Source organism: Phalangium opilio, unplaced genomic scaffold (genome assembly GCF_054372755.1).
Source record: "Phalangium opilio isolate 3A_F unplaced genomic scaffold, DU_Popi_V2 ptg000113l_1, whole genome shotgun sequence".
NCBI lineage: Eukaryota > Metazoa > Arthropoda > Arachnida > Opiliones > Phalangiidae > Phalangium > Phalangium opilio.
This window is the reverse complement of record NW_028324209.1, coordinates 111512-133964: the sequence shown is the minus strand read 5'-3', so window position 1 is coordinate 133964 and position 22453 is coordinate 111512. Positions and strand designations below refer to the sequence as shown.

The 22453-nt window shown below is 40.5% G+C and overlaps 1 protein-coding gene across 3 annotated transcripts in view; it reads right to left on the bottom strand.

Annotated features, from left to right (window-relative positions):
- The window catches only part of LOC149623084 (dual specificity tyrosine-phosphorylation-regulated kinase 1B-like), a 60246-nt gene that overhangs the window by 25476 nt on the left and 12317 nt on the right, over window positions 1–22453 (bottom strand). For 2 of the 3 annotated variants that reach the window (XM_089853363.1, XM_089853364.1), the window contains one exon: window positions 17168–17310. The exons of the other annotated variant lie outside the window; for it this stretch is intronic. In XM_089853363.1, coding sequence (XP_089709489.1) covers window positions 17168–17267 — 100 coding nt within the window. In that variant the 5' untranslated portion in view covers window positions 17268–17310. The remainder of the gene's footprint in view (window positions 1–17167; window positions 17311–22453) is intronic. 3 annotated transcript variants of the gene reach the window in all.

Below are 22453 nucleotides of genomic sequence, written 5' to 3'. Positions count from 1 at the left end.
GTAAGCGGCAAGCCAATCAGATATCGCTAAAATCTGGTGACGTCACTGACTGGCACTCTCGGGGGGTCTTACCAAAAATGACGTCACCAGATTTTAGCGATATCTGATTGGCTTGCCGCTTACAGTAGTTCTCAAAGTCGCCGCTATGGGTAGGTGGCGCTGATCAGGAATAAGCTACGCTAATTGATGAATAATGTAGGATAAAATAGGAAGTCTTTAGGGAATTTGATATCCAAATATTAAGTACGTCGTAAAAAATTTAACTATCACGAAAAATCTATCAGTGATAAATTATCAAATAGATTATCACAATTAACTAATTTTCCCCCTTTCATAAGGGATGGTTAAATTTACGAGCATATCGTGTTTTAATTTTTCAATTTTGAGTAGAGAGTTAAAACCATAGGAATTGTAATGAAATTAAAGGAGAAAATAGGAAGGACTTAATAATATAGGAAAAAATAGAATAATACATTTACACCTCTATGTTTCTAACTTAAAATGTTCAAGGCCTACTTTGAAATTAATTAATTTCCAATGACCTTGAAATACCAGAAAAAAATAAAGGTCCCATTTAACCAGAGAGTTTTGAAATTTGACCGTACTAGAATTCTGGGTTGCATAGTAGAAAAACCACTAAATTATGGTAGAATAATACCATCCGGAAGTACGATGCCAATGAGATAAAATTCAGGGATTTTAAGAAGAAAAAAAAAAAAAAACCCACTAGATATAATAATAGGTAATCATTACTATACACCGTTTCCCATCCTCGGGATTATATTCATTGACAAATAGACCAAATTTAGACCAAACCTTTCGAACCAAGTATCATTGAAAGCGAGGCCATTTATATCAAACCGCTAAAAGAATTGCGATTCTACTTCCGCGGAAGTAACTGCATGCAGTAAGAGACAACGGTATTTTTTTAAGTTCGAGAGAAATACTTTCCCTGGAACTTTTAAATGAATCTTTGGAAATAAATTGCATTGGTCTGTCTATCGTTATAGTGACAGTTGTCAGGCTTCTCCTTACTAAACGCAATAGGAATCTTAACATTTGCTGCCGCTCCCCCACCCCACCCCCCCCCCCGACATAATAGATTTCTTTCCCCATTCTTTTATTAAACGTCAGTCTCGGAATGGATTAAATTCCGCTTCTTTTAACACTGAAAATTAATAATTCCAAGAGTGATTTTAATGTATAGGTATTCTTACAATTTACAATCATGAAATGTATTAAATTGCGGCAGTTTCAACACTATAGAAATATAATAATTTAAAAGGTGATAGGGTACTATTATTATATATTTGTGTATAAAACATAATAATACGTTTTGTGGTAACTACAAATACAAAATACAGGGTTCATACAATTTTTGGAAAACCGATTTCCCTGAGATTTGCGGGGGTATATTTTGCTGATATTTCAAGATGAAAGGCCACTTAGTAACTGTATGGATAGATTTAACTTTAGAAGTAGGAATGGAGAACAGAGTAATCTGGACGCCCGTCAAAATCCCGGCCGGACCCCCTTCCACGGGACGGGGGGGGGGGGTAATGAAAGAAGCGACAGAGGTAAAAAGAAATTAAGTATTTTTCGCCATCCCCGTCAGCCAGAGACCTGCACGAGCCGAGTTTTTCAGGCCCGACCCGAGCCCGGCCCGGGATTTAACATTTTGAAAAAGTCCGAAACCCGGCCCGAGTCCGAGTATAATATAGTTGGTTTTCCGGCGAGACATCCGCCACTTTTCGTTCAAGGTTTGATGACACTCATGACTAGTCGCCTATTTAGATAGCGCGCTCTCATAGAACACACGAGGTTGGCATCAACCCTTTAGACGATAGTTATCACTCGCGATAACTCGTTTAAAAAGTTAGAGAATTGCCCCAAATTTCCGGAAACGACGATTGCGTTTCCAAAAGTATAAAACAGTAGAGATGGGCCGATACCAGTTTTAACCGATACCGATATCATTCGACACTTGGGAAACCGATACGTACCGATACCGATATCATTCGACACTTGGGAAACCGATACATACCGATACCGATATCATTCGATACTTGGGAAACCGATACGTACCGATACCGATATCATTCGACACTTGGGAAACCGATACGTACCGATACCGATATCATTCGACACTTGGGAAACCGATACATACCGATACCGATATCATTCGATACTTGGGAAACCGATACGTACCGATACAGATATTTTACCCGATCCTTCGAATAAACCGATATTAAACCGATACCGATATATTAACCGATATCAATAAGAAAATAGATGCTATAATATAGGTTGTAATAGGTTGTAGAGATGGGCCGATACCGATCCCATATCGGTATCGGTACCGATATTTGACTTTAACCGATATATTTCTTTAAAAAAATATCGGGTAGAAATATCGGTTCATTTTTAACCGATACCGATATATCGGTTAAAGTCAAATATCGGTACCGATACCGATATATCGGTTAAAGTCAAATATCGGTACCGATACCGATATATCGGTTAAAGTCAAATATCGGTACCGATACCGATATATCGGTTAAAGTCAAATATCGGTACCGATACCGATATATCGGTTAAAGTCAAATATCGGTACCGATACCGATATATCGGTTAAAGTCAAATATCGGTACCGATACCGATATATCGGTTAAAGTCAAATATCGGTACCGATACCGATATATCGGTTAAAGTCAAATATCGGTACCGATACCGATATATCGGTTAAAGTCAAATATCGGTACCGATACCGATATGGGATCGGTATCGGCCCATCTCTATAAAACAGTAAATATTGACCTTAACTCATTCGGAAATTCTATAGGTAAAGTGGTAACCCTGTAAATCTGGGAGGGAGAGAGAATAAGGCGCCGTACTAATACGCTGCAAATTGCAGCAAAGACTCGGGAGAGAAAGTGGGTCAAGGGAATCTAGGTCACTCACGGTCCGGGTCGATGACAAACCCCGTTCAACTATTCGCGACATTTAAAAATGCAATGCTTTTTAATACCGCGAGTAAAACGTATAATTTACTACAGAGTTGCCAGAGATTTTTCATTTCAAAATTCCCTGACTTTTCCAGGTTGTTTTCCCTGACCATCTAAAGCCAATTTCCCTGACCAATTTTCAAACTTACACTAACAGACAAGTAAGAATGCGACAACCTTCAAAAATTTCTTATTTATCATCAGCTTTATATTATATGCTAATTAAATCACAGTTTTTAATTGAAACTACGTATGGATGTCTCACTATGCAGATTGGTCTTATAATTATAGTGGAAAAATCAACAATAAAACTCGATTTTCCTTTTCACCCTCCCTTTAAGAAATTAAGCATTAATGCCATGAACGGAAAGAGTCATACTTATTTATATTAGGTTACTTATAGTGGTGGGCGAAACGCGTTGTCTGCATGGCGTCTATAGCCCACGTCAAAATTTGTCATTTCGAATGCTTGGGGGTTTGTTTTATAAGTAAACCTTATAAGGTCGCGAGAACAATAATCACCTGACGTCACCTGATCGCGCTTGAGTATGTTGTTGAGTTTTCTCGCGCCATATATACAATTATAATTAGTTAATTCTAGGCCTACGGCGTCGTAATAATTTTAATTTTAGAAGTAGGAATGGAGAACAGAGTAATCTGGGTGCGCGTCAAAATCCCGGACGGACCCCCTTCCACGGGACGGGACGGGGGGGTTTGAAAGAAGAGGCGGGGTCATAGCGACAGAGGTAAAAAGAAATTACGTATTTTTCGCCGTCCCCGTCAGCAACGTCATCAAAACGTAGTTTAAGTGAGCCAATAAGATAATTTAAACTTTTCTTAACGTGTTGGAGGGAGGGGCTCTATACTCGGTGGTCTATGAGTCGGACTGAAGTAAATACTAACCGTTCTCCATTCCTACTTCTAAAATTAAATCTATCCCTGCATGTTATAATAAGATTCTATACCGTTAGAGGAATTACAAACAGTGATAGCGCGAATTAAGCCTAAAGTGCTTTGCAGACCAGTTTTGGTAAAAGGGGACAGGCTTAAATTGATTAAGGTTCGAAGCGAAGGAGCCGGGATCGAACTAATGTCCCCTATTAGGGATATTTCAGTAAGAAAACTTGTTTCCTCGGTAACAATATATATATATATATATATATATATATATATAAGATTAAAGTGCAAATGGACGAGGCAATAGTAAACAATTAGCCAAGATCAATTTTTGGCTCGCTATTTTCAGAGAACAGGGTTCATATAACTTTTGGAAAACAAATTTCCCTGAGATTTCCAGGTTTTTTCCCCATATACTTCCCTGAGTTTTCCAGGTTTTCCCCTATATGGAGTGTCCTATGGAGCAAATGTTAACAAAGGAGGGGGTGGGCAAATATGACTATTGCATAATGAAAGGACATCCCCGTATCTCTAGTAGAACCAGAGTTATGAGCCTCCAAAGTTGAGTGTAATGTTAATCCTAAGGAGGGTATGTTTATGAACTTTTTACTTAATTACTCGTCCCCTGTTTGACGCAAATTTCCCTGAATTTCAGTAAAAATTCGAAATTATCCTGAATTTTCCCTGAGGTTTTTTTCAACTATTTATTTCCCTGATATTTCCAGGTTTTCTCGGTTTGTATGAACCCTGTGAGAAACACCGAACTAAATCGTTAGGTTGGGAAATTGTGTATGAACCCTGACATCATTAGTAAAGTTTTCAACATTGATTCTATGGTCGATTTTCAATGAACACGTGACCCATTAGCTTAACTATTTCCTATTCAACCTTAATTTCATTCAAAGGAAATTACGTCAAAAGCCTTTGTCGAATATTTAGTAACAAAAAAGGGGCTTATTTCTCGAGTAGTGGCACTCCTGTCTTATCTTTCCATATAACTTAACGTTATCAAAGGCAAGGATATGCTGAATCTCTCTGTATTGGGGGAGAGGTTTTTTTTTTTCAATTGTTGCGCGCGGCGCGTGAACTTGGGACCGGGATCAAACAAAGGTCAATTAAAGGGATAGTAGCATTCAAGGTGTTCCAAAAAGTAGGGTTACCGAGGTTGGGACCTAAATACCTTAAAAAAAATATTTCACCGGAATTAGCGTAGCTTATTCCTGATCAGCGCCACCTACCCATAGCGGCGACTTTGAGAACTACTGTAAGCGGCAAGCCAATCAGATCAGATGTCGCTAAAATCTGGTGACGTCACTGACTGGCACTGTCGGGTCTTACCAAAAATGACGTCACCAGATTTTAGCGATATCTGATTGGCTTGCCGCTTACTGTAGTTCTCAAAGTCGCCGCTATGGGTAGGTGGCGTTGATCAGGAATAAGACCGCTAATTATAGGACTATAAATGCTCATACCAAGAAGTGATATCTAGTTCACTAGGGAGAAGGTATAAGATGCCCAAGTATTCGCGCCGCGCCATAGTCCCAGTCCCCTTTTAAAAATACAAGGGGGGACGTACAAGGAGCCTGGGAGGCCACCGGGCTATTTCGCAGCCTCTCCTCAGTTGGAAAATATGACTGTAATTTTCATCATTCGCGTCGCGCTGGCGTGAGTTTTTAAAGAACCAATGAGATGCTGGTTGTAATTTAGAGGCGGGGCGGGGATTAACTCCGGACAGACTAGTGACTACGTTTGGCCTGGAGATAAAGCTGGAAATTTGAGATGGCCGAGGTGATACCAGGCTTAACCCGATACCGATCGATACCGGTGCAAACATGAACCGATACCGATATTTACTCACTATCGAACTACCGATAGTTCAACCGATACCGATATTTTTAGTAATACTCTGGCCATTTACACATGTATTAAAAATACTAGGAAATAATTATAGAGTAATTTCATGAATTAGCCTTATTCCTGATCAGCGCCACCTACCCATAGCGGCGACTTTGAGAACTACTGTAAGCGGCAAGCCAATCAGATGTCGCTAAAATCTGGTGACGTCATTTTTGGTAAGACCCGAGAGTGCCAGTCAGTGACGTCACCAGATTTTAGCGACATCTGATTGGCTTGCCGCTTACAGTAGTTCTCAAAGTCGCCGCTATGGGTAGGTGGCGCTGATCAGGAATAAGGCTAATTATACTACCAAGTATAATGTTTAGAGGTATTTCCAAAATAATATCACGGCTTATGGACATTCATAGAAATGAGATATTAACACCATCAATGCGTTACTGAAAGACCTAAAAATGTCATGTAGCGCCATATAACGCGCAGAGTATCGGTTTAGTATCGGCATATTAAACCAACAGATCCGATACTATCGGGAAACCCCGAGTATCGGTGTTGATACCGATATGGTATCGGTACCGGTTCATCCCTTAATAATAACCCTTTTTCTTTTACAACACCCTATACTATTATTTCAGGTATCTATGATTCTATGATAAAAAGTCTATTGTATAAAAACAGTCTCGGAATTTTCTTGGCAGCTATGTCTAGCCGATTTCCTACTTCGTGTTTTAAATTTTATTGTTTTTTTGGCATTATTTTTGGACAAGCCGCGAGTTCGCTAGACGATCTCTATGACTCGGCGCTTTTTATAGAGAGATTAAGCGATCAAACAAAAAACGCCTTAAAGCTAGATTCCCACTCGACCGAAAAAAATACGGCGGAAATCACGTAGCCGACGGTAGAAATTTTAACTTTACGCCGACGTCCAGCGCAGGGCCGGAAATAAGAAATATTTCTTATAGGACATGTGTCCAGTGACCCCCCCCCCCCCGTTTGAATTGAAAATTTATAGGACATTGTCCACTGGAGTGTGCTAATATAGTGTCGCATCTGCATAGTCAAGCTATCAAAACATCGGAAAATTTATTGGTCAAACTGTCCTTTAAAAAAAATATGGGGTAATTTCATTGGCTGAGACACCGGTCCGGCGTAACGCCGAACACGACCGAAAAAATAGAACACAATTTACGCCCGGGGCCGAACGGAAATTCCGTCGGGCTCTTCGTAAAGATTTTTCGGTCGGGTTTCCGCCGAGTGGGAATCTAGCTTTTAACTAAATAACTTTACAACCAAAAAAAAATTCCCCAATCAATTCTCGAGTACGCTCTTTCGCTGGAGACGGGAATATTCGCTTAAACTCTCTATTATTTTGAACAGCACGTGTGGCACCATTACAACCAATGAGAGACTAATTACGAGTTTGTCCATTTCCGCGTACTTTTCGCGGCTGTTCGCTCCAGATGATGCGCAAAAAGAGATAAGCTCTTCTTGTCTACGCGATACAGGGTGGAAACCTTTGCCTACAACCAGTCTAGATACTAACGCCGCGTTAAAGGTCGACTTCCAGCGAAAAACATTCTAGCGAACTGAAAACCGAGCATCGAGACTAACAATGGAGCCGCGACCGTGCCGATTTTCGAATCCCCGCTGGGGTAAAAGATGGAAGGGTTCTAGCAAAGTGAAAGCCGTACTATGTGGTTCTAACGAACTGAAGATACGCAATAGAGAATTTCCTTCAGTGGAAAGCAAAAATTCGAGAGGAAATAAATTTAAAAGGATTTCTATTGTTCATCTTCAGTTCGCTAGAACCGTCCACATTCGGCACGGCTTTCACTTAGCTAGAACCCTACCAACTTTTGCCCCAGCAGGGATTCGAAAATCGGCACGGCCACGCCCACTCGATGCTCGGTTTTCAGTTCGCTAGAACCCTTTTCGCTGCTGGAATTCGGCCTTTAAAGGCGTTTACAAATAAATAAATGCCGCGAATTTGATCGAGACTACCTTTTCCCATTAAATTAAAACTGCATATTCTACGTTTTCACTCTTGAAATCGTGTAATGGTATAAAGAGTATAGAAGTTTCATGGTTCTACGAGGCGGGCGGGCGCGCGGGTAACTTTGAACTTTCAGGCGAAGCGTGACTTTTGAGCGTTTTTAAGTTAACATCCTCGGAGATCCTTTTTACGCAGACCTTGAAAGTTGTCGAATCATTTCCAAACTAGAGTCTCGTGTGATAGTCTACTAATTGTATCAGCTAAGCTTTAAAAAGACGGAGGCTGTCTCGAATTTCGACCAAAAACTTTTCTTAAGGGATGTTATAACGTTGATTGTACGTTTCAACCAAATTTCGTTAATTAGCGTAGCTTATTCCTGATCAGCGCCACCTACCCATAGCGGCGACTTTGAGAACTACTGTAAGCGGCAAGCCAATCAGATGTCGCTAAAATCTGGTGACGTCACTGACTGGCACTCTCGGGGTCTTACCAAAAATGACGTCACCCAAGCGCAAATTTAATTTTAATCACTTCAGCGCCATCTACCCATAGCGGCGACTTTGAGAACTACTGTAAGCGGCAAGCCAATCAGATGTCGCTAAAATCTGGTGACGTCACTGCAGTACTGGCACTCTCGGGTCTTACCAAAAATGACGTCACCAGATTTTAGCGATATCTGATTGGCTTGCCGCTTACTGTAGTTCTCAAAGTCACCGCTATGGGTAGATGGCGCTGATCAGGAATAAGGCTAATTGCAACGAATTCGTTGATATTCTAAAGACGGGTTATACTTTTACGTTAAATAAACCCTTGGGGGGTAAATTAACACTCCCTACGCTTCCATCTTTTAAAATGGCGGCTGCAGAAAAGTAACGAGAAAACTTAAGATCAGCATCAGGGTTCGTACGCAAGTTTTACATTGAAAATCCCTGACTTTTCCAGCTTATCCCTGACCAAATTTTGGTAATATCCCCGAGCATTTAAAGGTGTTTACCAGAGCCCACTTCATAATTACACCAAAGAGAATATACCAAGACGAGCAGAAACTTTGTAAATAGGGACTGCGACTCTGAATTTGAAGAAACTAGTTCCCTTTGTTCACGTGACCGTGTTGTCTGCTTAAAAATTATTTTATTGTACGTCAACGGCCAACCCAGAGATCAACCCTATGCCTCTAGTGTAGGCGCGATGGAAGCGGCATAAAATCCTCAAATTTGTTCACTCAGGGTTCATAAAACTTTCGGAAAACAAATTTTCCTGATATTTCCAGGTTTTTCCCCATATACTTCCCAGAGTTTTCCAGGTTTTTCCCGTATATGGAGCAAATGTTAACGAAGGAAGGGGGGGGGGCAAATAGGATTATTACATAATCAAAGGACATCCCCGTATCGCTAATATAACCACAGTTATGCGCCTCCAAAGATGGGTGTAATGTTAATCCTATGGAGGGTGGTATGTTGGTGAACATTTTACTCGGCCCCTGTTTGCCGCAAAATTTCCCTGATTCCCCTGAATTCTACTAAAAATTCGAAATTTCCCTGAGGTTTTGGTCAACTATTTATTTCCCTGATTTTTCCAGGTTATCCCGGGTTTCCAGGTTTGTATGAACCCTGTCACTAGTGCCAGGATCTACTACCAATGCTAGAGCTTTTTACTTCTAGTCCCTTATCTTACTTCTGGTTTAAATAGCAATATCATTCTGATTAGCCTTATTCCTGATCAGCGCCACCTACCCATAGCGGCGACTTTGAGAACTACTGTAAGCGGCAAGCCAATCAGATATCGCTAAAATCTGGTGACGTCATTTTTGGTAAGACCCCGAGAGTGCCCGTCAGTGACGTCACCAGATTTTAGCGACTTCTGATTGGCTTGCCGCTTACAGTAGTTCTCAAAGTCGCCGCTATGGGTAGGTGGCGCTGATCAGGAATAAGCTACGCTAATTGGTAGCGGTATCGCGCGGCCACACTGACGGTGGGATCAAGCATGAAGCATTGTGAATAGCAGTTAGAGGTTGCGTTTATTATTTTTTTCCCATGGTAAGTAAACTTGATTTCACTTCCCTGTATGGAATTTTGGCCGCTGTCTCTGGGTCTGTTCAGGTATGCCGTCAAACTAGTTTTAAATTAAAAGTTCCGCGTAGCAACACCGGCAAATAGGGCTTCCCTGGAACCGGCGTATTTCAGACTAAACAAAACGCGACGAAAAATATAGGACGAAATTGATGAAAAATATAGGATTGGTTCATCCACAGCCCACTCGATCACGCAAGTTGCACGCGCTATAGAAGCCCCTTAAAACAGCCAAAAGTCAAGAATATGACCGATTAGTACTCCTTGGTAAACGAGTCTAAGAATTAGCATTATGTCTATGGGAAAAATGCCGTTTTTTGAAGTAAAATGGGTGTAATTTCGCTTTTTGTGGATCAAATGTCGTGAAAATTTAAGAAAAGGTGCGTAGTAACGTTTTCTAAAGTCCTACAAATTTTCAAGTTTCAAGAGTGAATAGTTTTTCAGTAAAAAAATAAACACTAGGCCCAACCGATAACGTTCGTCAAAGCAGTCTAAGAATTAGCATTATGTCTATGAGAAAAATGCCGTTTTTTGGGGTAAAATGGGCGTAATTTCGCTTTTTGTGGGTCAAATGTCGTAAAATTTTAATGAGAGGTGCGTAGTAACGTTTTCTAAAGCCTACAAATTTTGAAGTTTCAAGCGTGAATAGTTTTTGAGTAAAAAATTAAAGACTAGGTCCAACCAATCCAGCTGATAACGTCAGAAGGGAATTCCCTTCTGATAACGTTCTTCATCAAAATACTGTATTTAATATCTTATATTTGATTTATTATTACAATTAACTAGTCGTTAAAACTAATTGGCAAATATGTGAAACCAAGTACTACAAGTATTGGGGGAAAACTTATTTATTTGAAACATTTGCCCAGCGCGTTTTAAAATGGCTAGAAGTCATCCAGAGTTGAAAAAACCACAAACTGAAAGTTTGATAATTTTTAGAAAAATAACTATTAGTCCTAAGCCTTTCAAAATATTTTTTAAATTTTTAGTGTACTTTAATTTACAAATAGTAAAAAAATCAGGAAGCTAGAGCTTACATTTTTCACTTTCCTATAAAAGTTTGTTCATCAACTCGACAATTCCCCCTAACATTTCAGTGCTTTTTGTCTCAAAAATCTAGACTCGTTCATGTTTTTACTAGCTTTTCCACTACACCCTCTCGATTCTTGAAAATGCATGGGTTTTGAATTCTTTGAACGGGCTTCTATAGCGCGTGCAACTTGCGTGATCGAGTGGGCTGTGGTTCATCATACGGCGACTTTCATGACAATTTTTCAAATTTCCTTTGTTGTCATGCAGAAACTGTGGCAAGCCAGTCGCGCTGGCTAAACTGACCAAGGGTGATCCGAAGAACCGAATGAAAAATAATCGGCGTATAAATAAGCGAGCGTTGCCGGTGCTTGTTGTGACAGGTTGGTCAGTAGTGTGCGGGTCCCATAGCCATAGTCGAGTGCACTTGTACCGGGGATCGGGTGCGCCGACCTTTGCGAAAATCCGTTCGGAGCATCGATCGGCTGGCGCTCCGATCTTAGCAGCGCCAGGCAAAGTCTCCGCCAACGCGACCGGCAGTAGCGCGCCAGGCAATGTCTCTATGGAAGCGGCAGAGTGGAAGATGCGAAAAGCTATATCCATATTTCACCCTTTCGGACTTGGACATTCTTACGCCTATTTGTTGTCATCTACGATTATCTATCCTAAATTGTAACAGTGTTACCACGAAATTTTCAGATTCAAATTCCCTGACCTTTCCTCTAAGGTTTTCCCCCTGACCTTTCCTCTAAGGTTTTCCCCCTGACCTTTCCTCTAAAGTTTTCCCCCTGACCTTTCCTCTAAAGTTTTCCCCCTGACCTTTCCTCTAAGTTTTTCCCCCTGACCTTTCCTCTAAGTTTTTCCCCCTGACCTTTCCTCTAAGTTTTTCCCCCTGACCTTTCCTCTAAGTTTTTCCCCCTGACCTTTCCTCTAAAGTTTTCCCCCTGACCTTTCCTCTAAAGTTTTCCCCCTGACCTTTCCTCTAAAGTTTTCCCCCTAACCTTTCCTCTAAAGTTTTCCCCCTGACCTTTTCTCTAAAGTTTTCCCCCTGACCTTTTATCTAAAGTTTTTCCCCCTGACCTTTTATCTAAAGTTTTTTCCCCTGACCTTTCCTCTAAAGTTTTTTCCCCTGACCTTTCCTCTAAAGTTTTTTCCCCTGACCTTTCCTCTAGAGTTATTCCCCTGACCTTTCCTCTAGAGTTTTCCCCTGACCTTTCCTCTAGAGTTTTTCCCCCGACCTTTTTTTCTAAAGTTCTCCCCTGACCTTTTCTCTAAAGTTTTCCCCCTGACCTTTTATCTAAAGTTTTTCCCCCTGACCTTTTATCTAAAGTTTTTCCCCCTGACCTTTTATCTAAAGTTTTTTCCCCTGACCTTTTATCTAAAGTTTTTTCCCCTGACCTTTCCTCTAAAGTTTTTTCCCCTGACCTTTCCTCTAAAGTTTTTTCCCCTGACCTTTCCTCTAGAGTTATTCCCCTGACCTTTCCTCTAGAGTTTTCCCCTGACCTTTCCTCTAGAGTTTTTCCCCCGACCTTTTTTTCTAAAGTTCTCCCCTGACCTTTTCTCTAAAGTTTTCCCCCTGACCTTTTATCTAAAGTTTTTCCCCCTGACCTTTTATCTAAAGTTTTTCCCCCTGACCTTTTATCTAAAGTTTTTCCCCCTGACCTTTCCTCTAAAGTTTTTTCCCCGGACCTTTCCTCTAGAGTTTTTCCCCTGACCTTTCCTCTAGAGTTTTCCCCTGACCTTTCCTCTAGAGTTTTCCCCTGACCTTTCCTCTAGAGTTTTCCCCTGACCTTTCCTCTAGAGTTTTCCCCTGACCTTTCCTCTAGAGTTTTCCCCTGACCTTTCCTCTAGAGTTTTTCCCCCGACCTTTTTTTCTAAAGTTCTCCCCTGACCTTTTCTCTAAAGTTTTCCCCAGGGCCGGATTAAAGGGGGGGGGGCTGAGGGGGCACTGGCCCCCGGGCGCAAGGCTTGTTGGGGGTGCATTGAGTTCCCCATCCAACCATCTTGGGGATCGAGTAAACGGCGGGTTGAATAACATTTCAGAACAAACCTAGTTGTTGATGGTATAAGAGAGTATATTTTTAAGAACATTATCGAGTTTTAAAACATATTTATGGTATAGCGCAACAATGGAACGGTCAACGTTGCAACGATTCTTCTCATAAACCCCAATTTGAATTGACATTTTCGTAATTGAAAACAAAATTCCTCGACCTTTTTCCGGACCAATTTTAAATTCCCTGACTTATTCAGATTTTAACCTGATAAAATTAGGTTAGGTTAGGTTAGGTATTTACCCGTGTACCAGTTTATTAGAAGATCCCATCTCTAAAATCATCTATCTGTTTTATCGTAGCTTAAAACTGATTCGGTACGCTAAGTTACCGAACCACAGTTCAGTTAGACCAATTTTCCCTATTCATACACGACGATACCAAAACAGGGTTCATACAACTTTTGGAAAACAAATTTCCCTGAGATTTCCAGGTTTTTCCCCATATACTTCCCTGAGATTTCCAGGTTTTTCCCCATATACTTCCCTGAGATTTCCAGGTTTTTCCCCATATACTTCCCTGAGATTTCCAGGTTTTTCCCCATATACTTCCCTGAATTTCCCAGGTTTTTCCCGTATATGGAGCAAATGTTAACGAAGGAGGGGGGGGGGGCAAATATGAATATTACATAATAAAAGGACATCCCCGTATCTCTAATATAACCAGAGTTATGAGCCTCCAAAGTTTAATGTAATGTTAATCCTATGGAGGGGAGGTTTATAAACATTTTGCTTAATTACTTGGCCCCTGATTGACGCAAATTAAAATTCTAAACTTCATTGATTTCCCTGAATTTTACTAAAAATTCTAAATTTCCCTAAATTTTCCCTGAGGTTTTTTTCAACTATTTATTTCCCTGATTTTTCCAGGTTTTCCAGGTTTGTATGAACCCTGTGAGAAACACGCGTCAAAGGCACGGAGGCCGGTTCTCCGAAATAGAAAATAGTTAGGGAACATCCCAGATGGGTTGATAGTTAAGGGATTGCCAAACCCTATTGTCTTTATTCATCTCTCTCCCTCTCTCTCGCCTCCCTCCGTGACCTTTAACACGCGTGCGAGTAGGGGGGGGGGCGCGCGTATCCTCGTTTTTCCCTCCACGTGATATTCCGCGCATTGCTCTTGAGCTTCTTTTTCCTCTTCTATAGGAAGCTCAAGAGGATCCGGGAATGTTTCGCCTATTTTCTCTCGCGCATAAAGGGAGAATGAAATGGTCAGACAACAATTTTCTTAATACGACTTTTCTCTGCTACGCGAAAGTCGCGCATTTTTAAAAAAATCGCGTCCTTTGTTACACCAAGAAGGAATATACTAGCTAAAACCCAATAAAACCCACAAAAAACCTTATTAAACCCAGAAAAACCCAATAAAACCCACAAAAAACCTTATTAAACCCAGAAAAACCCAATAAAACCCACAAAAAACCTTATTAAACCCGGAAAAACCCAATAAAACCCACAAAAAACCTTATTAAACCCGGAAAAACCCAATAAAACCCACAAAAAACCTTATTAAACCCGGAAAAACCCAATAAAACCCACAAAAAACCTTATTAAACCCGGAAAAACCCAATAAAACCCAGAAAAATCCAATAAAACCCCAATAAAACCCACAAAAACCCCAATAAAACCCACAAAAACCCAATAAAATCCAAAAAACCCCAATAAAACCCAGAAAAATCCAATAAAATCCAAAAAAACCCCAATAAAACCCACAAAAACCCAATAAAATCCAAAAAAACCCCAATAAAACCCAGAAAAATCCAATAAAATCCAAAAAAACCCCAATAAAACCCAGAAAAATCCAATAAAACCCACAAAAACCCCAATAAAACCCACAAAAACCCCAATAAAACCCACAAAAACCCCAATAAAACCCACAAAAACCCAGAAAAATCCAATAAAACCCACAAAAACCCCAATAAAACCCAGAAAACCCCAATAAAACCCAATAAAACCCACAAAAACCCCAATAAAACCCAGAAAACCCCAATAAAACCCACAAAAACCCCAATAAAACCCCAATAAAACCCACAAAAACCCCAATAAATATACAGCATAAATTTCGCGTCCTTTGTTACACCAAGAAGGAATATACTATAAGAAGGCATAAATTAGGGTCCGGTGCTCGCGTGTCATTGACCTGTCGCGTGATAGTCGACAATACCCCCTTCGTTTTGGAAACGGAGGCGGGACTTAAAGAGTTGAAACTCTGAAACATTATATAGAATTAACGGAAACGCTTAGATTAAGTTTTATTAACGATTTCCATGTTATTTTATCAATGCAAACAGATTGAAAAAGGATTGTCAAACCATTTCATTCTCCCTTCAATTCAACTGTTCTCCATCCCGATGGGAAGCCCAAGATGAAGTCGATTATATTATCTAATTAAAGTCTATTTTGATTTTAACTCAGGACGTTTATTTAACTCGAGGCTAGAGATTTTAGGATTATTTTGTCTCGCCAACTATTTTGGCTTTTCTATATCCTAATGGGAAGCCCAAGATGATAACAATTGTTTTATCCGCTTAAAACGATATTTTTTCATCTCTATATTCACAATTTTAATACATCTCTATGGAAAGTCCACTGTTCTTCACTCTAAACTCCAATGGGAAACCCAAGATAAGACTTTTTGACCTATTTCTCTCGTAACTGTTGTAGGTTCTCCAACTCCATTGAAACCAAAGATTTGTACAAAAATTAGCGGTCTTATTCCTGATCAGCGCCACCTACCCATAGCGGCGACTTTGAGAACTACTGTAAGCGGCAAGCCAATCAGATGTCGCTAAAATCTGGTGACGTCATTTTTGGTAAGACCCGAGAGTGCCAGTCAGTGACGTCACCAGATTTTAGCGACATCTGATCTGATTGGCTTGCCGCTTACAGTAGTTCTCAAAGTCACCGCTATGGGTAGGTGGCGCTGATCAGGAATAAGACCGCTAATTTGGTGTTTTTAGAACAAATTTTTTAACTGTTGAATTTCTCTATTTCTAAAGCCCAAGATGAGAGATGTTTTGCCTATTTTCTAGGAACGTCAACTGTTCTTAGTTCGAACACACACAATGGGAAGCCGAATATGAAATCCATTATTTAATCTATATCATCTCAATGGGAAGCTCAAGATGAGGGGGGTTAATTTGATCAATTTTACTTGGTTCTCCATCCCAAACGATTATTTCATCTAGAGTAATTTTTTTTTAATCCCCGATTTTGTTTCGCCACTGTAATACATCTCTATGGGAAGCTCAAGATGAGGGGGGTTAATTTGATCAATTTTACTCGCTTCTCCATCCTAATACGAAGCCCAAGATAAAACCGATTATTTTGTCTATTTAAAGTCAAAATTTTCTTAAATCCTCGATTTCGTTTCTCTACTGTAATACATCTCAATGGGAAGCTCAAGACTAGGGTTAATTTGATAAATTTTACTTGGTTCTCCATGCCAATAGGAAGCCCAAGATGAAACCGATTATTTTGTCTATTTAAAGTCAAAATTTTCTTAAATCCTCGATTTCGTTTCTCTACTGTAATACATCTCAATGGGAAGCTCAAGACTAGGGTTAATTTGATAAATTTATTACTTGGTTCTCCATCCCAATAGGAAGCCCAAGATGAAACGGATTATTTTGTCTATTTAAAGTCATACTTGGTTCTCCATCCCAAACGATTATTTCATCTAAAATCAATTTTTTTTAAATCCTCGATTTCGTTTCTCTACTGTAATACATCTCTATGGGAAGCTCAAGATGAGGGGGGTTAATTTGATAAATTTATTACTTGGTTCTCCATGCCAATAGGAAGCCCAAGATGAATCCGATTATTTTGTCTATTTAAAGTCAATTTTTTTAAAAACTAGTCAAATTTATTTTTTCCTCTCCATTCTAACGCATCTCTATGGGAAGCCCAAGAGAAGAGACAGAGAGAGAGAGAGAGATGCTTTAGCACGAGTCACGCTTGCCGCCACTTTTCTTGGCGCGCGCTATATATTTAGCACGGATTTCCAACAGAAAAAAAATGTCTATTTTTTTGTGGCGGCGTTTGTCTGCTATTTTTTTATCTCTTTACACGAGAGGATGGGGATTAGGTTAACACGTACACCGCCGCGAAGAAGGGGAGATGAGGGTGGAGAGATATCTATTGGCTACTGACACGAGGAGTCTGGCTGGCCTAGTACGTCACTTAGTCGAGTGAGTGACTCTTATAAGCTCAGAGTTTCGGGGTAGTAACTCCTTGAGGTAATTGAAGTATTGAAATAGGTACTTACGTTTGACCCTAGTCGGTTGCGAGTCGAGATAGATCTGTTGGTCTCCTTTGGGCCAATCGGTCTGCTTGGCCAGCAGTACCGAGTGTTCTTGGGAGTCCATGCAGACGCGAAATCGCTCGTCGGCCGGGTGGTGATCTTCACCGCTAAGAAGCACCATGGAAATGGAAGCCACACATTCAATTATTAAAAAAAAAAATAAAACTAAATCACTTCTTCCCCTAATTAAATCGCGTTAATTTCGATTCCAACGCACACTGAGGGGACTTAGTTAATGTGGTTTAAATCACGCGGATTTCCATTAAATATAACGCCGATAACGTCAATACGTCGTTAAATATAACGCCTATAACGTCAATTTCTTATTAAATATACTGCCGATAACGTAAAAATCGTTATTACGATTGAAATATATTATTTTAATAAAAAACGTCGCGCACACATAATTCACGGTTGTTGTTTCTTTCATCTATTATACTTAATAATTTAACACTTTAGAGAAGCGATTTCGTGTAAATTTACAGCCCTCGCTGAAAATATTCCAGAGAAACGTATATTTCACTTCCCTCCTCGTTCCGTACAGTTTTAATTTCGCGAAGAAGAGAAACAATCTAATGGGAGTAGAAATATTACGTTGTTGTTGCTATGGGAGGGATGTGACGGCCGAGGGTTCCGTTCGTCGCGGCCCGAATAAGGAATAATCATTTGGAAGACAAGACGGGAGGAAAATCTTAGCCTTGAAATAATATCAGAAAAGCGGCGAGATAGTGTTTTCGCACTATCTCGGAGTCGCTGCGAAATAGCGACAAAATAAACCAACACGGAAGGTTACCGACACTCCACTCCGATACGGTATAACGACCAAGGCTTAAAACGCAATCGGGTGTTTTTCTCGTTACCGTTTGAAACTACTACTAATTTAACCGTATACAATCAAAATCCCGAGCAAAATACATAGCACGACTGGGTGTATAAACGCGGACCAAGGCTTAAGTAACTTTATTTCCATCGGAGTTTGTTTGGAGTACATTTCGTCTTAACTTACACCACCATATCTATAGCGCGGACTGTTTTTTCTCTATACATTCCCGCTTAATTAACTAAGCCTAATTTACGCGGAGAAACTTTATTTCCTGCACTTAGCAACAACTGACGTCTTCAACTCCGAGGCTTAATGAAGGTAGTAGTAGTACTCGTAACCGCCTTTTCGTTTATACGGCACTTACGTCGGCTAAAAGTTTAAACGCGCGCATCCACGTGAGAAAGGCTTAAATTCGGACACGACTGGACGACAAAACAAATGGGCAATAGTACCGGTAGACTTTGCAAAACACGGGGCGCCGCGGCACCTCCTGAAGAACTAGATATTTCTATAAACATGGAGGTCGGCACCAACTCTATCACTCCCAGTTTTCTCTCAGCTGAGAGGCGATACCGCGCACGCTCCAAACGCAATTTTCTATCCCGCGGATACGGTACGAACAAATAGGCCTAAAAGTTAGGCTTAACTTCTAAATAAAAAAACTCCGAGCCTAAAACGCAAAATTCACGCGGCGCTTCATCTCGGAAGGAAAATTATATCAAGACGGAAATGTGGAATACAGTTAAAGGTAGGAAAGCTCGCCTTCCGGCTATCTTTACTTCGCCGGCCCCGTTTCGGTTCAATTCATCCCGTAAACACGAACAACCGCGCCAAAACCTTGGACAAACTAAAACAGGATACCCATCCCAAATACATAGCGAAACGGCACTGGGTCTGATCGGGATAAACAAATTTCTTATTTAATTACTACTAAGATTATTTTCTAAGCGGGCGAGGGAGAAGAAGGCGGCGGCATCCATGGTTACGCGTCGGAAAGAGAAAGAGCCAGAGAGAAAATGCGGTCTGTCTAGCGTCTTTTGTAACGAAGCTTCTGATTGGCTGGAGATAGTCTAGACGGAGGTTCAAAGCCCTGTCATACACGCGCGTCGCTATAGGGGACGCTACGTTACTGACATTTAACAGAAACCAAATTGGTCTTCGATTATGAAACTACTAACCACATTTTTACGTAACTTCTTCAAAATACGAGTCTGTTTTTACCGAATTATTATGAAATTATAGAACCTCTCTAGTTTGTAGGTTAAAAACGGACCACGTGTTAACTTTGGCTGAAAACAAGGCGACCCAAGGGCTCGTAATAGTAGGTCCACATCGTACGAGTGAATAGCCCCTCTATACCCTACCCTACCCTAATGATTGGATAACCCTCTATACCTTACCCTAATGAGTGAATAGTGCTATCTTTTACAATGCTTAAATATTTACCGTGCATAAAAACAGAGTGAATAGCCCCTCGATGCCCTACCCTAAACGGTGATAGAATTATTGCCCGTATAAATTTACTTATGCCGTATTGTAATATTCCGCGAATCGAAGATCAGATAGTTTTAGTGATTATCCCCTCGATGAGTTACAACATAGACTTATGCCGATGCACACTTATCGCTTCTTATAAATTTCTAACATGAACTTATGGTCAGAAGAGTTGAAAGAGAAAGAATTCGGTAAAACAACCCAATAATTGTAATATGATCCCGGTGCCTTAAGACCATTCTAAAAAGAACGTCAGTAAATACTTGCTTTTGCTTTCAAAATTTCCCTCGATTTCTTTGAATGTTAAAATTAATCCTTACTTCAATAAATTTACTTACGTTATAATTGTAATATCTGGTGCCCTAAACTAGTACCTTCTTTTAAAACTCTTCTCGATTTATGGAGAAATAGGCGTAACTTCTAGTATTAACCACCACCTTTCCAAATATAACGTCGGTATACAGGGTGTTTTCGAAAAGTCCATCAATAATGAAAGGGCGTATTTATTGGGCCATTTTGAGTCGAAAATGTTCTATGACATTTTGCCGTCCGACCCACGGTTTTCGAGTTATGATTTGAATATTTTAGGGATGACCCCTTCATTAAATTAGCGCTGTCTTTCAATTTCTTAATTAAATTTAAGGGGGTCATCCGTAAATTACTCCAATCATAACTTGAAAACAGTGGCCCGGACGGAAAAATGTCATAGAACATTTTCGACTCAAAATGACCCAATAAATACGCCCTTTCATTATTGATGGACCTTTCACAAACACCCTGTATAGTTCCTTTTGCTTTTTAAAAATTCCCCTCGATTTCTTTGAATTTTGAAATAGGGGGTGAGATCAGGGAGAGAGGGAGATGCCGCGTGAATAGCGCGAGGTGTCTCTCTTTTGGGTGGGGGAAGTAAATTTCCCAGCCAACGGGGGTAGTATCGCCCGGGCCACCGCGAGCTCTACTGCGCAAAATCCAAAGTTTTTATCTCATGTAGCGACTATTCGTGATGTCACTTCGCGCATGCTCAATGATCCACCGAATGACCCAAGGTAGAGAGAGAGAACATAGTATTTCATACCCCCGCTTTCAACCCCTTCCCGCTAGATACGAGTTCTGTTAGCATTAGGCGGCTTCTCCCTCTCTCCCTGGTGAGATGAAAAGCGTGAAACCCTTATTGTTGACGGGTGACAGGAATTTTAAAGGGAGTATTAAACCTTCCATTTAAATTAAGCCAATACTAAATTCCTCTCTCTCTCTCTCTCTAGCTTTAAATATATGGAGCAACCGTAAACCACATTTCACAAAGCTTAACCTTACCTGTACAATTAAATGTATGCTTGCACTTACTATTATAATCCCCATCCTTTTAAAATACACGAACGAAAAATATCACCTCACCACAATTCTCTCACATTCACTCTCTCTTCAATGTCGAACGAAACGTTTTATACTGCCAAAGCAATAAAATAACCATTTCTTCGGTTAGCTCTGACTAACTATTTCTTTGGGTAACTCTGACCACATTCCAAATCGCGAAAAACTACTACGACCACCACACCCACACCCACACCCACAGGCTCGCGGGACAAACTAATAGCCTCATCGTATATATACGATGTGGCTAAAAAAAGCCCGTTTAGGGTTACAGTATAGCGCTGGGAACTTTCAAAATTCGGAATATTAATGTAGACGTGACATTTTATCAATCGTGCCAAATTAAAAAATCCAAAAAAGCCCAAGTTATTTTTAAAACTAAAAGGCTGCAGCCCGTTGTATCAGCTGAGACTGGCTTTTATAGTAATATATTCATAATTCTGAGTTTTGGCAAGACGTTTTCCAGGTAATCGTTTCTCTCAGTCGACAAACAATTCCGAGAATCGGCGGGTCTAAATCAGGAAACGGGAAAGAGACAGAGGGGAACTATACAGGGAAACGAAGCAGCACGACATTCGGCAATTCAAACTCCAATATTTTCATTTTGCTATTTAAAAAGAACACGCCCACTCGCTGCTTGCCATATTAACCACTGAACCAAATACGAAGGTTTATGATTAGGATTAAAGAGGACCACTCCTATAATTTCTCAAACTCCACATCCCATTAGATTTCGTGTCATACTTATGTAGCTACGTAGGATTTATTTACTTATCTATCGGTCAGTCTCTAATGTTGAAGGGTTTTTTCGCTGCGACCAGCTGTTAAAAAGTGGTTGCCAAACTCGCGATGCCTGATCTCACATCGAACGTTAACCTAAAGGGCGGGCTCCATGGCGCAGCTGTAGAAACAGCTGACGAAGTCGTGACGTAGTTAGGAAACCCTCCTCAACCCCTCAACAGCCGGAGAGAGGGTAGACTGTAACACTCGACGTTTAGTTCCCTAAACACAAGAATCGCCAGTTCCAAATAAAGGTTGCTTTGACGCTGCTTTTATCAAAACAAGCTTCCCTTATATTTGTAACTACGTTTAAAGATTAAAAGATGACAAAAATATAATCTAGGCCAATACTTTCTTTACATTCAACTTCTTAATGCTCATCTATCCTCAAGCGCAAACGCTCCTTTAGGGCTTTTCCCTTTAAATACGTCAAGAGGGTGGCTGCTATGATTCGCCAGTGATCCAACCCAGCAACACGAGCGCGGGCCAATCATAGGATATGGAAAAGACTTACGTCACGCGGGCGGGAAAAGTCCCTATAGCTTCGGCGCTTCTTTCCCGCCAAAAGACTATCGCACGTGCTTTCTATCTTCACCCTCGCTCGCTCGCGCCTAGAAAATTCAGCGCGCGCCAAAGGATGCTATATTCTCTCTTATCCATCCGCTCTTGAGCCTCCGCGAGACGTCAAAAAGATTGATCATGGGTCAATGTACTAGACTGAACTAATATATTTAATATTATTTTCATAATTAACCAATAATCAATTAACATTCCAACGATAA